The sequence below is a fragment of the Callorhinus ursinus genome, unplaced genomic scaffold, assembly GCF_003265705.2.
Source record: "Callorhinus ursinus isolate GAN/ISIS: 27379988/994484 unplaced genomic scaffold, GSC_fseal_2.0 scaffold38, whole genome shotgun sequence".
Taxonomy (NCBI): Eukaryota; Metazoa; Chordata; class Mammalia; order Carnivora; family Otariidae; genus Callorhinus; species Callorhinus ursinus.
The window spans coordinates 9159496-9181951 of record NW_027397100.1 but is presented as its reverse complement, the minus strand read 5'-3'; the positions used below and the strand labels follow the sequence as shown (position 1 = coordinate 9181951).

Sequence of the window (22456 nt, the reverse complement as noted above, 5' to 3'; positions counted from 1 at the left end):
CCATAATCTGTGATTGAGCAGGAGGTTGCCCAACTGGGTGGGAAGTTGAAAGGTGAAGATGTGGTGTAGCCCTGGCTTGTCTCAAGGAGGGCCACGCACAGCCCATTTGTTACATTCATGACTTAGCTATGTATGTTCTTGCTAACCCTGCTGTCATTCTTAACAGGGATGTTTTTGAACTAAACTTCATGAATGTCAAATTTTCCAGTGGTTATTATGACTTCTCTGTCAAAGTTGAAGGTGACAACCGTTATATTGCAAATAGTGTCGAGGTAAGTGCTTTTCTTGTCATCCTCATTAAATCCACAGAAATGACCAAGTAGGCACATGGCATTAATCGTCTGGTATATTGCCTTCATTTTACAACCAAGTTAATGTGAATATGTTAAGAGAAGCGTAGGTTTTTTTTTTCTTAAAGATTTTTATTTATTTGAGAGAGAGAATGAGATAGAGAGAGCATGAGAGGGGGGAGGGTCAGAGGGAGAAGCAGACTCCCTGCTGAGCAGGGAGCCTGACGCGGGACTTCCCGGGACTTGGACGCGGGACTTCCCGGGACTTGATCCCGGGACTCCAGGATCATGACCTGAGCCAAAGGCAGTTGCTTTTGGCTCAACTGAGCCACCCAGGCACCCAAGAGAAGCGTAGGTTTAAACTACGCTTCGCCAAGAACTTGATCATAGTGAGTTTTATTTATAAATTATTCATTTTCAATTATGATTTAGTATTAGTATCTCATATAAAATTATGAAGTAGAAAAAATAAAAATCACCTATAATTTCACTGAGACATAAGTATTCTTATTATGATGTTTTGTGTGGTAGGTCTTGATAGATTTAGAAAAATGCCTGATACTAAGTAGGTGACGAAAAGCATCCAGTGACATACCGTAGTGAGGCTCTCTGGGTAAAGTACAAAAGAAAATCAGTAAGTTTCTTTTCTTTTTTTGTGTGTCGGGGGTGAGGGCAGCAAAGCAAAGTTTATTGAGAGATAGCAGAGTTCTAGTACAAAGCTCCCAAGGAGGGAGGGGACCCGAGAGGGTTACCCGAAAATCAGTAAGTTTCATAATGAATTGTTTCATGTTTAGCTAACTCTAGTTGTGTTGAAGATCCAAAGTGGTTTTAAGGATGGCAAACTATGCTTCATTTATCTGATGCTTGAGGAGTGAAGTATTACACATTAGTGCTAGTTTTCCCAGCTAATTGGAGTATACCCCTTCAGTCACCGTGGCTTTCATTTTAACCTTTTTCGTAGAAGTTTATTTAAGATGAATTACATGTTTTCCTACTTTCTTAAACTTATGGTTTGGTTAAAAGATATGGATATGGTTTAACCACTTCTTATTCTGAATTAGCATCATCAGTATGAACCCTTTATTGAAGGCCTGTGACATAAGAAGCCTAGTTCTGTGTGCTTTTGCTTACATTATTTTTGTCTTACAACAACCATAAGACACACACAGATCATTGCACAGAAGAGGCTCAAAGGGGTAGAGTAACTTGTCCAAGGTCATCCAGCCTGTGCTTGGGTGGATTCCCTGCCCAGTATCAGTTTAGTCAGCGTGCCCTGGAGAGTTTACAGCCTGCGTAGTGGCTGCAGAGCTGTGTGCAGCTGCACTAGCTGGCCTTCCCTTCAGCTGTCATTTCTCAGTGCTTTTGCCACCGTGTCTTGGCTGTATCTACTTAATTAATTATTGTGCCTTCTCTTGGTTGAGGGGGACTTGGAGTGGTCCTGCGCCTTTCCTGAATAGATAAAAATATGCTGTTTCAAAAGTGGGGCATTACTTAACATAGGTAGATTAAACACTAATATTTAAAGTTTGTCAGAGGAAAATATTTTCTGGAACTCTTTTCTTCACTTTCCAGGTGTCATTTTCCACTCACTTTTTTTCTTTTTTAAAAATTTATTTTAATCTTTATTTTTTTAAGTAAATCCTATGCTCAACCTGGGGCTCAAACTATGCTCAACATGGGACTCAAACTCATGACCCTGAGATCGAGTCACATGCTCCACCGACTGAGTCAGCCAGGTGCCCATTGTTTTTCTTTTTTTTTTTTTATAAGATTTGATTTATTTGACAGAGAGAGACACAGCGAGAGAGGGAACACAAGCAGGGGGAGTGGGAGAGGGAGAAGCAGGCTTCCCACTGAGCCGGGAGCCCGATGCGAGGCTCGATCCCAGGACCCTGAGATCATGACCTGAGCTGAAGGCAGATGCTTAACCAACTGAGCCACCCAGGCACCGTCATTTTTCTTTTTTTAATAAAATGTTTCATTTTTTTCATTTAGAAATAATTTTGATCTTAAGTTGCAAAAATGGTATGAAGAATTTCCATGTAAAGTAATGAAATTTTTAGTTTTTTTATGTTTTTAATTTTTTTTAAGATTTTTCATTTATTTATTTTTGAGAGAGAGAGAGAGAGAGAGCAAGCATACAGAGGGAGAGGGAGAAGCAGACTCCCCACTGAGCAGAGAGCACGACACGGGGCTCAATCCCAGGACCCTGAGACCATGACCTGAGCCGAAGGCAGAGGCTTAACCAACTGAGCCATGAGGCGCCCCAAGTTTTTAGGTTTTAAGATGGAAAACTATACCTCATTTATCTGATGCTTTGTGGGAATGGACTTAACAAGTATAGTAGTATAAAGAATGCCCCTTACCCTGCTTCCCCAAATGTTAATGTCTTATAACTGTTATATAATTATCAGACCCAGGAAATTTACACTGTTTGCGATACTAGAATTCTACTAGAATAATAGAATTCTACTGTAAGAAAAAGCTATCCCTCTCCCGACCCTGTCTTCATTTATTTATTTACTCAATTTATAACACTTTGGGCTCATGGAAATTTATTTTACTCTGTAGGTTATGATCCTTTCCTATCATCATTTATATTGTTGCTCACATCATCCCAGATTTGACCTTTAGAAAGCTCCTCAAGTTGGCTTCTATGACACTCACTTTTTTTAATGAAAGGACAAGGCAGCTGGAAAGTTTGACCTTTTCAAAAGTGGGGCATTACTTAACGTAGGTAGATTAAACACTTATATTTAAAGTTTGTCAGAAAGGCAGATATTTTCTGGAACTCTCATCTCTTTTCTCTACCTCATGTCTGACCTTTTTGGGCATGAGACATCTGATCCTAGTCCATTCACTAACACAAAATTTGGATAGAAACTATTGTAGTGTGCACCTTGAACCTTTAAAATCTAGATCCTTTGAAGTTTAGCTTCTCTCATTAAGGGTCCTCATTTGCAACCGAACACGGTAAAAGGCAGACTTTTCTTTCTTTCCTTCTCTCTTTAAAAAAAAAATTTTTTTTTGCCTGAAACCTTTTCTTCCTTCTATCTTCACAGTCTGAATAACAACATATCCAGTTGAAGTGCCATACCCATAGGACACAGTTGTTTTTTTTTTTTTAAGGTTTTACTTATTTATTAGAGCATGAGCAGGGGGTGGGGGGATTGGGGCAGAGGGAGACAGAAAGGCAGGCTCCCCAGTGAGCGAGGTGCCTGATGCGGGGCTCCATCCCAGGACACTGGGATCGTGACCTGAGCTGAAGGCAGACGCTTAACCTAGTGAGCCACCCAGGCGCCCCAGGACACAGTTGTTCTTAACCTCTTCTTTCTTTCCATTTCTGACTCCCAGTCAGTCACCAGGTCCTGTTGATTCCACATTTGAATGGCTTTTGCATGAGCCCTTTATTCTTCAGTCCCTGTGTTCCTGGTTGGGGAGAGCCCTATATTCTCTATCAAGATTGGTAAGGGAGTTTCTAGCTACAGCTGGCCCTTGAACAACAAGGGTTTGAACTGCATAGGTCCACTTACATGCGGATTTTTTTTGACAAATACAGTAGAGTACTGTAAATGTATTTTCTCTTCCTTATGGTTTTCTTTCCTTTTTTTTTTTTTTAAGATTTTATTTATTTATTTGACAGAGAGAAAGCACACGCAAGCAGAGGGAGAGGGAGAAGCAGGCTCCCTGCTGAGCAGGGAGTCCAATGCGGGGCTCCATCCCAGGACCCTGGAATCATGACCTGAGCCGAAGGCAGATGCTTAACCAGCTAAGCCACCCAGATGCCCCTCTTATGGTTTTCTTAATGACATTTTCTTATCTCTAGCTTTATTGTAAGAATATAGTATACGATATGTATAATGTACAAAATAAGTGTTTATCAACTACGTTATCAGTAAGGCTTCTGGTCAACAGTAGGCTATTAGTAGTTAAGGTTTGGGGGAGTCAAAAGTTATACATGGATTTTCAGCTGCACAGGGTGGGAGTCGGCGCTCCCCACCCTCCATTGTCTTCAATTTCTTCCCCTTCCATTTAATTTTCCCTAAGTGCCGCTAGAGTGATAAAATCACATTGTTCCCCAGGTTAAACATTTCTTTGGTTTCCTTTTGCCTGTGAGTGAGGTCTACATGCCTGAGAATGGTTTAGAAGGTCCTCCACAGGGCATGTGCACATGCTTCAGTGTGGGTCTGTCCCCATCCCCTCAGTGCTAGCTGCTCTTGACTGCATACTGGTTCTCAGATATGCTTTATGTGCACATGTCTTTGGATCTCAACTCTTGCTTCCCTCCATAAGAAAGGCTCTTCCCCTCCCTCTCTCATACACTCAACTACTCATGCTGGAAGGTCTAGTTCAAATGTTTCTCCTTCATCTGTGCTCCCATAGAACTTTATTTTTATTTTATTTTTTTAGTATGGACTATTTCAAATATACAGAAAAGAACTTAATAATTTAATGAATCCTCATGTACCTACCAGCCATTCAACTCCTTCATACCCTAATATTTTGATGTATTTGTTCTACCCCCACCCCACCTTTTTTGGTAAGATATTTCTGTATTTCTGTTATACATACACGTATTTTTAAACAATATAGTGCATTGATTTGCATCTTCTTAAAATTTGTATATTGTATGCATCCTTTTGCAATTTGCTTGTTCTCATTCAGTATTAATTTTATGACAGTCCCATTTATGTCTGTAGAACTAGAACTATATGCATTCTGTGGGTAATTGTCATGAAATTGTCTTCCTTTTATGAATGAATCAGATTTTTATTAATTCGTTTTCCTGTTGGACATTGATTTCCACTATTACAAACAATGCAGCTGTGAACATCTTAGCACATGTTTCCTTGTGTATATTTTGCTTGTTTATCTAGAGTGAAGTTGTGAGATCATAGGTTGCACTTAGCTTCCAGCTTTATTAGGTATTGCCAAATTGCTCTTCTCTTCATATTCTTACCAGTATGTGGTATTAAGAATTTTTGGTAATTTGACGGATATGAAGTGGTGTCTATTTTTTCTTTTTAAGTTTTATTTTTTTTAGTAATGTCTGCCCCCAGTGTGGGACTTGAACTCATGACCCTGCGATCAAGAGTCCAACATTCCACAAACTGAACCAGCTGGGCGCTCCAAAATGATGTCTTGTTTTAATGTTTTTCCTAGTGAGATTGAGCATTTTTTCTTGTTTATTGGCCTTTTAGTTTTCCTTTTCTGTGAATTGTTGTCTCTTTTGTCTGTTTTTCTTTTGGCTTGTTAGTCTTTTTATTATTGAATTTTAGGAGCTGTTTATGTTCTGGAAACTAACCCTTAGTTATAAGCATCAGATATCTTCCCCCAGTGTTGCTTTATGGCATCTTTTGATGCACAAAAGTTATTTTCAGTGAAGCCTAATTTAAAAGTGTCTTTGCCTTGGGGTGCCTGGGTGGCTCAGTCGTTAAGCGTCTGCCTTCGGCTCAGGTCATGATCCCAGGGTCCTGGGATCAAGCCCCACATCAGGCTTCTTGCTCAGGAAGCCTGCTTCTCCCTCTCCCACTCCTCCTGCTTGTGTTCACTCTCTCCCTGTCTCTCTCTGTTAAATAAATAAATAAAATCTTTATACACACAAAAAAAGTGTCTTTGCCTAGATTGTTTTTGCTTTTTGTGTTTTTAAAAAGTCCTATGCTACTCCAGAGTGATAAAGATAATCTCCAATATTTTCTTCTAACGGTTTTTAAGGTTTTTTTCCCCCTATATTTATGTTTAGGGCTTCAATATACTTAAAGTTTACTTTTGTTGCTATAGTATTTTATATCCTGTTGATAATTGTTCTTACTGTATTGTATTACCATTGTTTGCTTATATGTGTTGCTTTTTCATTGGACTGGGAACTCCCTGTGAGTAGAGACCAAACCTTATTTTTTCAGTGCTTAGTCTCCATCTCAGACCATTTTAGAAGAAAAGGATGGAGTGTGTAAAGATGTTACCCTACATTCCTGGGCTGTTAGAACTATGGTAACTCATCTTTGAAGGGTGAGCTTTTTATCCTACACAAAGTATCTTGGCTTTTTTTTTTTTTTTAAATAACAGCTTTATTGAGGATATAATTCACAAACCCATTAAAGTATATATAATTCAGTGTTTTTAGTATATATTTTTTTAAAGGTTTATTTATTTTAGAGAGAGGGAGAGGAGTACACGCATGCGCGCGAGATAAGGGGCAGAAGTTATGGGAGAGAGAATCTCAAGCAGACTCCCGGCTGAATGCCAAGCCCAAAGCGCAGCTTGATCCCACCACCCTGAGATCATGACCTGAGCTGAAACCAAGAGTTGGCCACTTAAATGACTGAGCAACCAGGGCCCCAGTGTTTTTTTAGTATATTTACAGAGTTTTGCAACCATCACTGCTATCAAATTCCAGAACACTTTTATCACCCCAGAAAACAGTCCCGTGTCTGTAGTAAACATCCTTTATTCTGTAGGAATATATCCTCTTTCCAGTACTGACAATTACTAATCTACTTTTTATTGTTATGGTTTGCCTACTTGGGATATTTCATAAAAATGGGATTATATAATATGTAGCATTTTGTGTCTGGCCTTTTTAATTAGCATATTTTTCAGGTTAATTCATGTTGTAGCATGTATGAGTACTTTATTCCTTTTATGGCTGAGTAATATTCCATTGTGTGGACATACCACATTTTGTTTATCAGTTCATCAGTTGATGGACATTTGGAGTTTTTCCACTTTTTTTTGGCTATTACACATAATGCTGTGAACATTCATGTACACATTTTTGTTTGAACATCTGTTTTCGGTTATATGAGGTGTATGTCTAGGAATGGAATGCTGGGTCATATGATAAACTCTATATTTATAAACTTTTTGAGGAACTGACAAACTGTTTTGCAAAGAAGTTGCACCATTTTACATTTCTACTAGTAATATGTAAGGGCCCAATTTCTCTACATCCTAACCAACACTTGTTATCTGTCTTTTCATTCTGGCCATCCTAAGTGGGTGTGAAGTGGTCTCTCACTGAGATTCTGATTTGCGTTTCCCTGATGGCTAATGATATTGAGCATCTTTTCATGTGCTTATTTGTTTATCTTTGGAGAAATGTCCATACAGATGATCCTTTGCCCATTAAAATTTTTTTATTTCTTCCTTTCCAATCTGTCTATCTCTTATTTCCTTTTTTTGTTATGCTATTTGTCTTTTTATGTTATTGAGTTTTACAAGTTCTTAATATATTCTGGATACAAGTCTCTTACCAGATACATGATTTGCATATATTTTTTCACAGTCTGTAGATTGTCTTTTCCCTTTGTTGATGTTGGTTTTTGAAGCACAAAGGGTTTAATTTTGATGAGGTTCAGTTTCTTTATTTTTCTTTCATTGCTTCTGCTTTAAGTGCCATGTCTAAGAAACCATTGTCTAATCCAAGGTTATGAAGATTTACTCCTCTTACAGCTTTAGCTCTAACATTTAGGTTTCTGATTCATTTTGAGTTAGTTTTTATATGTGGTGTAAGGGAGGGGTCCAACTTCCTTCTTATGCATGTGGAAATCCAGTTGTTGCATGTGGAAATCCCAGCACCTTTTGTTGAAGACCATTCTTTCCCTATTGAATTGTCTTGGCATCAAAAATCAGTTGACCATAAAGGCAAGGGTTAATTTCTAGGCTTGCAGTTTTATTCCATTAGTCTGTATTTTTTCCTTATACCAATGCTATGCTGTCTTGGTTACTGTAACAGCTTGGCTTTTTATAACTTCAAATCTGGTGTTTGTTCAAGTGTTTCTGTGATTGTTGGAAAAATTATCTAAGTGCCAAATAGCAGAAATGGCTAATAACTGTTATTCATGCAATGATAATAAGCCCCAACTGAGGCCATTGCTGTCCTTCTTCCCAGTGATGAAGTAAGCATTACAAAATCTCTCCTTCATTGTGTTATGGCTTTATGCGCGCGCGTGTGTGTTCTGACCTCTGTCACATAGGCAGCTTTACTTTGTAATTTCAGTAATAGTCACACTCAGAGCCTCAGAGTGGGTCAGCAGGTCCTGTTTACTCTCCTGAGAGATGCTTGACATTGGTCAGAGTGCATTAACGGTGGTTTGGTGTGGAAGGCCTGTAATAGCACTCATTGACATTGGACTTGCTGTCAGGGGAAACAGGGGTTTTTGAAGCTGTCATTAGCATTAATTGCCCCTAATGCACCATTATTTTTGACAGTAATGAGCTAAACAAGGGCAGTTATTACTCTCAGCAGAAAGACTGCATTTCCTGGTGTTAAAACATTTTTTGAGGTATATGTGGTATGCAGCAGAGGCAAAGAAAGGACTAGTATGATTCAGCGTAAAGCAGGCTTAGCTGCATTTAAAGTGGCTAAGTAAGTCCCTTTCCTATTATAAAAACTAATCCTGAAGTGTTAGTGTGAAGGAAGAAGCAGCTAACCCACAGGGATCCTACTCTGAATTCTTTACAATGTGGCTTTGAAAAAAGTTACTATAATTTTTATTTCTCACTTTGCTTTAAAAGAGTAGCATAAAAATGCTTTTCTTTTCAGTGTTTCTAGAGACCCATTTGTAGTAAGATTTTAGGAGCAGAAAGACTTGTTTTTAAACTGTTCGCTGTTCAAGAACAGCCCTACCGTGTTTCTCTGCAGCAAAGAAACCTTTAACTTAGGGAGCCTTTTAGAATTAGTGCTGAGAGCAAGCCCAGAATGACTTGAGTTCACTGCACTTTGCCCTTTTGTCATCCGTGCGTGTATTGTCTGGGAATGCTTATGATGTCTTTAGAACAAACACACAGTTGAATCTTGATTAGCAGACCTTCGCAACTATGTTATTGTTGAAAGTTTATACTCAGGATTCTAGGTAAAAACCCAGAAAGTTGATGGCTTTTCTGTCATTATAATGAGGATACCTTGTGAAGCCTTACACAAATCTTTAAACATCTGTCTGTATATACCCATCTACAGAAAGGAAGAGTATTATTTTTCAAATCATATTTATTGGGTGGTACTTTTTAATACAAAATGTTTATAAAGAAGAAAGTATATGGCATGCAGTCTCATTGCTCAGATGATCCCTATTTTTTCAAAAAAGGAGTAAAATATGCATGTAGTTTAAAAAAATTCAAAGTGCAAAAAGGTATGTAATAAAATGTAAGAACCTTCTCTCATCCCTTCAGTCCCGCTCCTCTCCTCAGAAGAATCTAACAGTTAACTGTGTTCATTTTAAGAAAAAGAAGGATGTGTATATTAATGAATGTATGCATATCCTTTCTTGTTTACACAAAAGGTATTATTCTATAAACAGCTGTATTCTTTGCTCTTGTCTCAAAGTAGAGGCTCCCAGCGTTCCCCTCTGGGGTCTTTTCAACTTGATGGCCTCCCCACCTCAACCCTCTGCCACTCCCCTGCCATAATTCACCCAGTCGCCTAGACTCCATGACAGTGCTGTTAAATATAATTCTGTCCATGGGTGGCTGTATATTCAAAAGTAGGTGATAATATCTCTGTATCTGTCCATAGACATCTACCTTGTCTTTTTAAATTATTCCATGGTAATTCATAGCGTATTCATGTAACTAGTGTCCTGTTTATGGACATTTGGGCGGGCAGTGATTTTAAGATCACATTTACAAATTAAATGAGGGAGCCATTAAGAGAATGAGTCAAAGAAGTGAAGAAGGAATTATCTGGTTAATGTTGATGAAGATTGCAGAGTAGTTACTGTGAAGACAGATTGTTTCGATAGCATGGAACATTGCTAAACTCCTACCTCTCCCCAGACTGAAGGACTACTGAACCTTCCTGCTACAAATTTCTCATTCCCTGCCCAAGGGCTACCCCCAGGCCGACTTAGGTCACAGTTCCTTCTCCTGTGCTTTTGTAGCACTTGGAACATCCCTCCATTAAAGCAGCAGCCTGGTTTGTTAAAATTTAGCTTTGCACCTGTGCTTCCCTGTAGGACGAGAAGTGCATCTTACCATCTCTGTATATCCCCTGCACACCTGGGTGTTCCAGATGCTCAAGGGGGATATAGAGAAAGTGATCTTAGTGGGTGTCTTGCTAAACATCAGTAGTTTAATCACAACTGCTTCTTTGCTTGAGCCTTCCACTCTAGTTTTTCTTCAAATGGTGTCAGTGCCTCTCCACATTGGGTTTTATATAGCAGAGTTTGCTCTGGTTCTGAGCCTTCTATGAGTTGTGAAGCTGTTTGCTTAGCACAGAGCCCAAAGAGCCAAAGGAGAGGGCCCCCCCCCAGCTCTTTCCTTGGGGATCTATTCAACTTGAAGACCATCTATTTCCCTTCCCTACCACCATGATTCACCTGGTTGCCTAGACTCGGTGACAGGCAGTGCTGCTGAATATAATTCTGCCAATAGGTGGCTGTATATTCAAAAGTAGGGGCTAATAATATCCTTACAGCCTCTGGTAATAAATTTTTACATTTTAGGTTTTTTGTTGTTGTTTTTTTAAGTAAAACAGAATACCCCTATTCAATCTGATAATTGAGGCCGTTATCACAAAATAGTTATTATGGAGGTGGGAGAGAAGGCTGTTAAAAGAAATTACTTGATAGCTATTTTTATCCCTTTTTAATTTTTCTTCTTTGCCCTTGATTTGAGGCTGTCACACCTTGATAGTGCATTTTAGCAAAATGCCAAAGCCGTCCTTCAATTATTTGCCCAGCCCTTTCCCTCTATTCCTTGATCCTGACTTAGACTATAAACCAGTGGATTTGGCAAGGATTTCCTTAAGCATTACATTCAAGCTTATCAAATATTTGGAAGTCTTATGGATATGTTTGCACATAAGAAGTGCATTGGGTTTTAATAATTTGCACATTAAAACTTAGATTTTAGATTAAAAATTTCCCATGAATAGACTTTCAGAATGTTTTCTGCTTCTTGGAATTTTATACTTACTTTAATCTAATTTTTAAAAAGTTCTTGTTTATTGTGTTGGCTAGCTCCTCTTTGTGAAAATATTTATAAGGCACGCATAGAATTCAAACACTAAGAGTCAGGATGGACTGGTCTGTGCTTCTATCAAACCCCAAGTCTCAGTAGCTTAGAACAGCAGAAATTTCTTTTTTACCCATGCTAGGTATCTCAGTGTGTCAGCTGGAGGCTCGGCTTCGTGCTGTCCTTACTCCAGGACCCAGACTGAAGGAGCAAACCTCTCTCTGCACATTGTTTATGTCCATGTCAGAGGAAAGGAGAGAATCACACACTGACTCTTAAAGCTTCCATTGAGGGGGCTCACATTTCATTGGCCAAAGCAAGTCACGTGGCCACACCTGACTCCAGGGGTCCTGGAAGTACAACTCTACTGTGCTCAGAGGGAAAACCAGAAGTACCTGGTGAATGGTGCAAATGATAGCCGTGGCATCATGTCTTCGAGGGCAGACCTACAGTACTAGTACTGCCTGGCATAGAGTTAAGTGTTGCTGGGAAGCTGGATAGCAAGGTGCCTGAGAGCATGGACACTGAGTCAAAGTACCTGAGCTTGAATACTGGTACTGTTGCTTACTAGCCAGCTAAACTTGAGCGAGTGGCTTTATCTTTTTTTTTTTTTAAAGATTTTATTTATTTATCTGAGAGAGAGAGAATGAGAGACAGAGAGCACGAGAGGGAAGAGGGTCAGAGGGAGAAGCAGACTCCCCGCAGAGCAGGGAGCCCGATGTGGGACTCGATCCCGGGACTCCAGGATCATGACCTGAGCCGAAGGCAGTCGCTTAACCGACTGAGCCACCCAGGCGCCCCTGGCTTTATCTTTTTAATCTTTAATTTCCTCATCTGAATTAGCATTAATTTAGAGAGTTGTGAGGATTAAATGAAATCATTGTTATAAAGTCCATTGTGTAAAGTCTTTCATGTGGCAAACAATAGCTGTCCTTAGAATTGAGTACTTGTTGATTTGAATTATTTGAAGGTTACTGCTCACAGGCTTTCCCCCTTATTTATTTTAAAGGGCACGTGAAAAACATCTATTTTGTTTTCCTCTTTTAGTATATACCATCAACCAAAGCCAAAGAAGGGATAAGAATCAAGGAGTTGCTTTTAAGCCTTGTTCATAGGAGAGGTGGACATCCTATCTGGCTGAGTCAGTTTTACTAAAAATCATTGAAGACTCCCATCCTGGGATCATCTTTGTGAGGAAAATTTGGATATGCCTGTTAATTCCTGGTGATTTTCTTTTCTTTTTTTTTTTTTTTTAAAGACACATTTATTCAGTGTCATGATCAGATTATTACATTTAGCAATCAACAGCATGGGTGCAAAAAAAAAAAATCTACATTAAAACCCTTTGTTGGAATGCTTTACATTTTCCACAGAATAGAAACTAAAATAACCTGTTATACAATTAGTCACAAATACAGTCCTCGAGTTTTTTGCCCATACACATGAGTATTGTCTAAAACATGTCTTCTCTGTAGCAGCTAGGCCCTGCCACCACTGTGCTTGGCCGAGTTCACAAATCTGTTGTAACCTGTAGCTTCCCTGTCACTTCTCTGGCTCTCCTCTCCTGCTAAGCCTTGTTTCCTGGCAGTGATTAAAACCTTCTGCCGCTGCCGTAGCTACTGCTGCTGCTGGAACCGCCATAGCCACCTTGGTTTCGTGGTTTGGCAAAGTATTGGCCTTCACCACCATAGAGGCCAGAGCTTCTTCCTCCAAAATTTCCTTCTTTCATGGGTCTAAAAATTTGAGGATTGGTTGTTGTAATTGCCAAAATCATTATAGCTTCCGCCACCTCCAGAGTTGCTTCCATCATTACCAAATCCGTTATAGCCATCCCCACTGCCACCATATCCACCACCACCTCGACTGCCACCAAAGCCACCTCGACCACTGAAGTTCCCTCCACGACCAAAGTTGTCATTCCCACCAAAACCACCTCCACGACCACCACCAAAGTTTCCAGAACCACTTCGACTTCTTTGGCTGGATGAAGCACTAGCCATCTCTTGCTTAGATAGCGCTTTCCTTACTTCACACTTGTGGCCATTCACAGTATGGTATTTTTTGAATGACAGTTTGTCTACAGAGTCATGGTCATCAAATGTTACAAAAGCAAAACCTCTCTTTTTGCCACTGCCTCGGTCAGTCATGATCTCGATCACTTCAGTTTTCCCATACTGTTCAAAATAATCTCTTAGGTGAGGTTCTTCAGTGTCTTCTTTAATGCCACCAACAAAAATCTTTTTCACAGTGAAGTGGGCACCAGGTCTTTGAGAATCTTCTCTTGAGACAGCCCCCTGGTTCCACAGCTCTTCATCCACCTTGTGTGGCCTTGCATTGGCTGCATCCACCTCCTCCACAGTGGCATACGTGACAAACCCAAAGCCTCTGGAGCACTTGGTGTTTGAATCTCTCATTACCACATAGTCCGTAAGCGTTCCCCATTGCTCAAAATAGTTCCTCGGACTCTCATCAGTTGTTTAAAGCTCAAATCTCCGATGAAGAGCTTCCGCAGCTGTTCAGGCTCTTTGGGAGACTCTGACTTAGACATGATGGCGGTGGGAGGGGAGACTTTAACGATTAATACTCGGCAGCGTCCATGGGCAGACCCTGGTGATTTTCTCGTATGTCTCACTCTAGCTCCGAGTCAAGATCTCCACTGAAGTTGGCATCACGAATGTTGATCTCTCCACCGTGGATAAGGATCAGAGCATTGCACCCAAAACCACCCGGTAGGTTGGTTTCTCGGCACAGGGTGAGCCCAGGCTTGCGCTGAGAGGAGCACGCCCAGGCACTGAGCCCCGTTTCTGTGTCAGCAGCGACCCAGCTTGCGCCCGCAATTAAAGAGGTTCCAGTTTTGCTGGTACCGCGCCAAGCAGCATCCCGGCAGGTTTGGGGGTTGTCTATACGGGCGGTCCATCCACAATGGAATAGGCAACATCTGAGTCCAAGTCAGCTATGCTACCAAGCACATTATTTAGTTCTGATGACTTTTTTCTTTTTTTTTTTTAAGACAAGACTTTGTCAATGAAGGAAGCAGTGTGTTTATATTTGGTATAATCTCTTTATCTTCATAGTCCTGAATCTGCTTTTAGTGGCCTCATGACAACTCTCTTTGGCCCACAGTGGGTCTGAAATTGGTTGGAGGCCTCAGAGGTCCTTCAGAGTTGAGATGGCAGATACCTAGTACCAGGGCTGTGAATTCCTTTCTCAGGTTTGTCAGTCATAGCATTTGCTCCTGCTGTACCAAAATCTTTTTTTAACACCAACTTCTAGATAACTGTTGGCAGTTGATTAGAGGGGGGCCAGAGCACTGTGTGAAGCCTATTTGTCAGCCTTTTCCCAGATCCTTGTTTTTGGGGAGCCCATCTAGACCCCTGGTATAGTTCGGACCCCAGCTTTACTCACCTAGGTGGCTCTAGCTGCCAGAGAAGGAAGGTGAACCCTCAAGGCCATTATGAAAGACAGAAGATGTTAGCCAGAGCCTAGAAACTAAGCATTCACTCCTTTTAAGTCCTCTGAAAGGGCTGGGCTTTCTGCCTCTGGCTTAGTTACCTTCACTGACATTGGAGATGAGAGCACTGTCGAGAATCCATGGAAATAATGTCTGTGAGGATGCTTAGCAAAGTTTAATCCTCTATACAAATGAAGAGTTGGTATTACTCACAAGTAAATATAAAGCCTAAGTATAAAATATAGCCAGGTGTGGGCTCTAGAGCCATTTGGCTTGGCTTTTCCCCTGGCCATCTCACCCTTCCATCCCAGGAGATGGCTGTGGAAAGAACAGTTTTTTCATCAAGTCTGCCTTTTGAGAAAATGACTTTTTAAAACCCAATTTCAGGCAGAAAAATACATTGAAACTGTGTCCAGGAAAAAAAATACAGCATAAAAAAAAGAAAAAGGGATGAGTGCCCTTCTTTGCTTTGCGTCTCCTACCCCCTCATCTCCCACCCTCACTCACACGTAACTGCCAACATCAACGCCATGATGATTTCCCCTGGCGGTCTCACCCGCCCGGCTCTCCACTCCACCTGCGTGCGTGCACCCCACTGGTGCCTGACCTGGTGGAGCTGACATCCTTACCCTTAGGTCCTTGAAGCGAAAGCCAAAGCCTGGAGCGTTTGTACGAAGCATTTCCCCAAGACCCCAAGGAGTTTATTCTGTACTTTTCTCATCCTGGCTCCCTCAGTGCAGTTTGCCCTCTGGCCACAGTTTCTCTCCTCCTGTCTGTCCACAGCAGGAAAGTGTTCCAGTGGGAGAGGGAGGATTAGGCAGTGAAGTGCCGTTTGTCTTTTTTATTCCGTTCTCAGAGATCTGCAGATCCTCTCTGAAGACTTGCTGTATACATGTCTCTTTCAGGGTGACCTACCCAGCGAAAGCCAAGGGCACATTCGTCGCAGACAGCCACCAGAACTTTGCTTTGTTCTTCCAGCTGGTAGACGTGAACACTGGTGCTGAACTCACCCCTCACCAGGTCAGGAAAAAGCCCAGGTGCTTCTCTTCATCTGCAACATTAACGCACGCCAGGGTTGTTGGTGTGGTGTATACAGTCCTAATTCCTGCTTCTGGGTCTTCACTCTGGACCCTGATGGTCCATCACATTCTCCCACATGACACTGTCCCCTCGTGTACTGGTGGTAACCCTGAACGTGGAAGACACAGTTCTTTTTAAAAGATCAGCTGGTATGGAGAAGATACATTTAAGGCAGATTAGCACTTAATTGAGGCTTTTTGCTTTCTGAGGAAAAAAACAAAAACAAAACAGATTGAAATAATTTGAAAAAGGAAAACTTAGGCAGTAGGCCCAAAATGTTTAGTTCTGACCACAGCAGAGTTTGTGGGAATCGAAAGAATAGCCCTTTTTAACTTGTGCCTACTTTGTATTATAAAAGAAACAGCTTTCACTTTTGTTTTCCATATATAAAATAATGATAATTATTATTTAAAAGATCTTCAAATCATACCCTTTCCCCAGAGAATCTGATATGGCCCCTTGTCTTCTCAGAAGACACCTCTGTCATCCCCCTTGACTGAGAATAACTGCTTTCAGCCCTTCCCCATCCATGGCAGTACTATAAAGGGAAATTCAAGTAAATACTTTGCTGGAAGATGGGAAAGAGCATGGGACCTGGTGGCCTTGGTTTAGGTGCTTTGTAGGGATACTTGAGCAAGAGCTATAGCAGACTTGAGTTCGTGCCGAGAGATAGCTTCAGAGCAGATGACTGAGGTGAGTGGATTCACTTGGAAACCTTTTGCTTTCTGTCTCTTCTAGCTCCAACTGCTATACATGTGCCCAGGCCCCAGAGTGGCTGCTCCCAGAACCACCACCCTGGCACTTCTCTGCTCTCCCCTCCACCCCCAGCTCCAGAGAGCTCCAGAGAGCTCAGTCAGGGCACTTAGCCATGGCTCACTGACTCAAAGCACTTCAACCTGTTAGCATTTCCCAGCTCCTTTTCAGAATGACATTTGCCAGCAAAACAGCACAAGGGAGGAAAGAATGTGAAGAGAAGAAATCACGAGACTAAATTGGTGGGATTAGGGCTAGGACAGGGAGAGTTAGTGAGGAAGTGTGACTTTAACTGAATACTTGTCTTACCCAAGATTATACTTCAGAACCATGGCATAGAGACCTCCCAGGTAGGGCCTGCATTTTGCAGGTGAGCCTGGCTGCCACCTGCCCTTGGGTCTGGCAGGAGGAAGATCAGGCAGCATCTGGGCTCTTAAATCCCATTCTTGGCCAAGACTGCCGTAGGCAGGATGCTTCACATCTTTGGGCCCTTTCCCTAAATACTTTGATGGTTGTTCTTTGTTGCCCAGGTGTAAAGTAACAAATGAGATTTACATTTTTTCCCATGGATCCAGCGCTGAATTGTGTGACCATGGCAACTCATTTAATCCTCATGCCTTATGATCTGTTAAATGGAACCAGTCTACCTGTCTTGTTCAATCCTTTATTTCGAAACAGCTGAGAGAAAAACTCTGCATGGATGTTAAATTTTGCTGCAATTCTAATATGCAGAAGCCTTAGTTTCTCATGCCACTGGCCAGGATAAAGTGATTAGACTTGGACCATCGCGCTGACGAGAATCTCAGCTACTGTTTGTTGACTGGCTAGCATTATACCAGGCCCGGCACTAAATGCTTTGCATTCATCATTGTGAATCTGGACACAGATGTACCACCATCTTTCTCTCGTAAAGATGAAGGGCTCAAGGCCTGAGGAGGTTACATAACATGCAAATCTGCCTGTCTTCAGAGCCTAGGCTCTCTCTGTGACACTAGGCTGCTCTGCTCAGTTAGAACTCTGCCTTGCTATCAATCCCCAAGCCTCTTCCACTAAATCTTTAGCTGGAGGCACTAGGAAATTGAAAATGGGCCTCTTACAGTTCCACTTCATTTCCCTTCTTTCCACCCTCTGGTGAAGAAGTTAATTGGGCAGCAAAGTGGCCAAAAGGCTGGCAGGAAGAAGAAATTGCAGCGGCAGCAAAGAGCTTAAATCATCTCCAAACTGGGCATTCAGCCTCCAAGTAGTTGAGAATTGGCTGGACCCCTAAGTTAAGTTTCTTATACTAACAAAAAGTGAGCCCTGCTCTCGGAGCTGGTGCCAAGAGTGGGACGGCCACTCCTTGACAGAAGAGCCAACAGTCTGTTGCCTTGTTGATTTGGTGTTGGGCATAGAGGGAGTTTTGAAATGATCAGATTAAAGATTGTAGTACTGTTCCATCCAGACATTTGTCCGACTCCATAACCAGAAGACGGGCCAGGAAGTGGTGTTTGTTGCTGAGCCAGACAGCAAGAATGTGTACAAGTTTGAACTGGATACCTCCGAGAGAAAGATCGAATTTGACTCTGCATCCGGCACCTACACTCTCTATCTGATCATCGGAGATGCCACTTTGAAGAACCCAATCCTTTGGAATGTGGTATGTGCCCAGATGCGCCTTGACCAAGGCAAGAGTGGCTGTGCCACCCACAGAGACAGCTTTTTTTCCCCCCTAGCCTGGCCTGTGCAGGGCAGCAAATAGGCCTGGTGAGGTGAGGGGTTGTGCTCTTTTCCACTAGAAGTCTTAGGGGTATGCACATGGCCTGGCACCTAGTGCTTGATCAGTAGTAATTGAATGAGTGAATGGAGGCTAAATTTGCCCTCGTGGTTCCTAGCGAATTTCTAGAAAAGTTACACTTGAAGGAGGTTTTCATTTTATAGCAAAATGCTATAGGGAATCCATAGATGTAAGAGATAAAGGCCCCGGTCTTTGAGATGCAGTACAGCCTCAGGGTGGGGTGGGAGAGGGTAAGAGTTGAATTGTGATAATTCGGGATGGTTTGGGATAGTTAGTTGTAGAATATGCAAGATGCTCATAAACTATTAACCAACATTTGCCTACTGTGTTATAGTTTACATAGTGCTTCTCACCTACATATCTCACCTTTGATTGGTGTGATGAAAGACAAACTTGAAAGATCACATTCGAGCTAGGGGTTGAAGAATTGCAAGGTTTATCAGAGTATATATCTGGGGGCTGTGGAATGATCGTTAGGGAAGAGCCTGCAGAAGGTGCTTTTGGTGAGACCTAAATGGGTCCATTTTGCTGGAGTACCTGAGACTGGTCCAGAGCAGGAGGTGGTTGGAAAGGTAGTAGAGGCCAAAGCGCAGGCCCTGAACGGTGGTCGCTCCCTCTGCAAGACAAAGGGGCAGCTGTATTTCTTTGCGTTGTAGGCAAAGCTTTTTTTCTTCTCCTGGACTTTGGTCTGTTTTTTGTACAAGAGCACATTTTCTTTTCTTCCTTCCTTTCTTTCTTTCTTTTTTTTTTTCTGTGACTAAATCACACTTCACAGGGACACCAAGCAGTTTCTGATTGCAGCTGTAACAGCCTGAATACCAGCTGGGATTTTTGTATTAAGCAGCTCTGTGGGGCTCACCAGGCCAGTAGAAAATTGGAACTCTTGCTTTAAAAAGCATTTTCAACAAATACTTGTTTTGTTCTTGAAATTTTTACTGCCCCAGTTTGTCAGCTAATGGATCAGAAGTGATTGGACTGCTTGGAGCTATTTTCAGTTATGGTCCTGGGTGTGAGTTAGAGGAGGCTACCCTGCTGATGAGTTTCAACCCCTTCTCTGCCCTTGCCTTTAAAAACTGCCCTTATTTTTTTAGGCTGATGTGGTCATCAAGTTCCCTGAAGAAGATGCTCCTTCGACTGTCCTGTCCAAGAACCTTTTCACCCCCAAACAGGAAATTCAGGTATCAGAAGCCTAGGGGCTCCTGCACTAAACATGGAGGGGAAACATGAAACAGGCAGTAAACGCCTGGGCTGCAGTTCTGGCTTCTTCTTCAGCCCGTTCATAGTGTGGGCTTTGCCACCCTGTGAATTAGGACAAATATCAGTCCCATCCTAGAGCTTGAAGAAACAGATTCAGGGCCCAGTGTTCAGCTTCCTGAAAGTAGATAGTTGGACATAAAATAAGAGGCTGTTTTTCCTAAGCATCCAGAAGATTCAGCCTTAAGCTGGCTGCTTGAGAGCTACAACACGGGTGGGTTTGGCTTTCTTCCTCACTGCTCCTGCAGTAATCAGGGCTGTTGGGACCTCTAGGTGGAAAACTCACCTGGGCAGGAGGACAGGGCTTTCCTCCCCCAGGCAATTCTCTCTCCAAAGACTCACCTTCTGTGCACACAGTTAGCAGTCTCTGCCCAGCTCAGCTCATGAGACTGTAGTGAGCATCAAAATAGGTAACCAGGGGTGCCTGGGTGGCTCAGTTGTTAAGTGTCTGCCTTCGGCTCAGGTTGGGATTGAGCCCCGCATTGGGCTCCCTGCCCTGTGGAAAGCCTGCTTCTCCCTCTCCTACTCCCCCTGCTTGTGTTCCCTCTCTCGCTGTGTCTCTCTGTCAAATAAATAAATAAAATCTTTAAAAAAAGAAAAAAAAGTAGGTAACCAAAAAGGAAAGAAAGACTTTGAAAAGTTTCTAAAACATTTTACAAAATAAACATAAACAAAACGAAATAAAGCTAGTAATCGTTAAGCAGTTTGAGCCACTGGTTAAGGAAATGGAGGTGGACGCACTCAGTGGGCTATTTTGCAGTCATGAGAAATAATCATACTGTGGTAACATGGAAACTATTCAGACCACATATGAATTAATGTTGAAATGTTTCAGGCAGATTACTTACTCCTTTTTCACTAAAAAAAAAAAAAGGACAAGGGCCCAAAGGGTGTCGTGGTAGGATTCTTTTTGAAATCCTCTTAATGTTGATATAGCATTGTTTAAGATTGTCAAATGCAGTGAAGTTGTAGAACGTATGACTGTGGTGATGAAGGGTGCAGCCTGAGTTGTAGGGTGGACTAGGCGGCAGCAACTGCCAGGGACAGTGTTAGAGATCCCTTAATGGCAGCGGCAGCAAAGACGAGCTGAGGCGAAAATTTGGGAACAGGACTCCCAGGTGGGGCTGCCTCATCATGGAGCTGGGTTGGCTGGACATTGGCAAGGAAAGACAGATACAAGTTTATGCATTGGAAGAAAGTCTGAAAAAAAGTTAAATTTGCATGTGTCAGAGCTTACAAAGCATAGTCAGATGCCCTATCACATTTGGTCTTACAGCCTCCTTACAAGTCTAATAGGATGGTCATCGCCCTCCCACCCCCAACTTTCCAGCTAGAAATTGAGGCAAAGATTGGTAAAGCAACTTGCCCCTTTACTTGGGCCCAGATAGAAGTCTCTGGACTCCCAATCCATCCCTGCTTTTCCTGGATGACACTATCTAGATGAGCTTCCCAAAGATCTTCATGTAGAGTTTCTCAGAAAAAAAAGTAAAACAAATAAAACAAAGAAATACCAAAGCAATGCTTGCCCAGCTTTCTGGTTCAATTCCAGAAATTGGGCAGAACAAGGAAGGGAGAAAGTTTATTTAGGGCTTCCTTAGAGCCATGGGCTGGATGCAGAAGAGGTAAGTTATGGTTGGAACCATCCATAGTGAGCCTTTTTTAAGTTGTAAAGGAGAGTGAGGTTACCCCAGTTAGCTAACTTAAGTCGGGCAGCAGCATATGATAGTGCCACCCTAGGAGCCCAGAAGCATTATGAAATTCAGAGTCCTGCCTTGGATGTCTGTCACCTAAACCATCCATATACTTGAACACCCTCTTTTTGTTTTAAGATTTTTATTTATTTATTTGAGAAAGAGAGAGAGATGATGAGTACGGTGAAGGACAGAGGGACAAGCAGACTCCCTGCTGAGTGGGGAGCCCAGTGCAGAGCTAGATCCCAGGACCCTGCGATCAGGACCTAAGCCGAAGTCAAATGCTTAACTGAGCCACCCAGGCCCCCCCCACCCCCGTCCCCCACAGACACCCTCTTTGACAGTAGGCAAATGCCATTGGATGGGTTGTATTTTCTAACTTCTAAATGGCAGTGAGTCTTTGAGGGAAAAAGAGGGTTGACCAAGTAGTGAGGTGGCACCGGTGTCTTCGGAAGAAGACCTCTGCGAGTAGAAGCCAGCATTGAGAGGAGGCAAAAGGCCAAGTGTCCACTCTCTGCCAGGGGGGGTGTAGCCTCTGGGAAGCATTTCTTCTTGACTGTCATTGGCATTTTGGTCCCTGGTATACATGGCAGCCCCTGCTGGAAAGGGCACATTCTTCAACACTGTTGGTATGTCTTCTTTCGGCAGCACCTGTTCCGAGAGCCTGAGAAGAGACCCCCCACAGTGGTGTCCAATACCTTCACCGCCCTGATCCTCTCGCCCTTGCTCCTGCTCTTTGCTCTGGTGAGTAGCTGTAATTAGCATGGGCAGCGTGTGTCTGGCGCCAGACTCAGCAGATGTAGCTGTTCTAAAGGAGGCTTTGTGCTCTGGCCTCAGCACAGCTCCAAAGAGGTCCAGCAGCTGTGACCTAACCGATGGTCAAAAAATTTTAGAATAACTAAAATTCCCCACTCCGAGGGAGCAGCCAAGTAAACTGATCCATTAATGAAGGGCATGAGAAAGTCCCTAACAGCCACTAAAAACGATAAAAGTACATGGATTTGGATGCTCTCTAAGAGTGTTCAGATGAGGTCAAGTGTGGAAAAAGCAAAGCCCAATGCTGATAGCTCTATAAAAGCAGGGTACAGAGGCAGTGCATTTCAGCATTTGGAGCCTAAAACTATAAACAACCCAAAGTCCTCATAAAAGCTAGTGTTAAATAAATTATGGTACGTCATATAATGGGATAATATGCAAGTTTATTAAAAGA

At 42.2% G+C, this 22456-nt stretch overlaps 1 protein-coding gene across 3 annotated transcripts in view; it reads left to right on the top strand.

The window, feature by feature from the left end:
- The window catches only part of RPN2 (ribophorin II), a 59343-nt gene that overhangs the window by 28969 nt on the left and 7918 nt on the right, over nucleotides 1-22456 (top strand). For 2 of the 3 annotated variants that reach the window (XM_025875746.2, XM_073880462.1), the window contains exons 9-14: nucleotides 167-272; nucleotides 13881-13972; nucleotides 15600-15714; nucleotides 17969-18163; nucleotides 19393-19479; nucleotides 21895-21990. In XM_025875746.2, coding sequence (XP_025731531.1) covers nucleotides 167-272; nucleotides 13881-13972; nucleotides 15600-15714; nucleotides 17969-18163; nucleotides 19393-19479; nucleotides 21895-21990 — 691 coding nt within the window. The remainder of the gene's footprint in view (nucleotides 1-166; nucleotides 273-13880; nucleotides 13973-15599; nucleotides 15715-17968; nucleotides 18164-19392; nucleotides 19480-21894; nucleotides 21991-22456) is intronic. The other variant, XM_073880463.1, reaches the window with a different exon arrangement.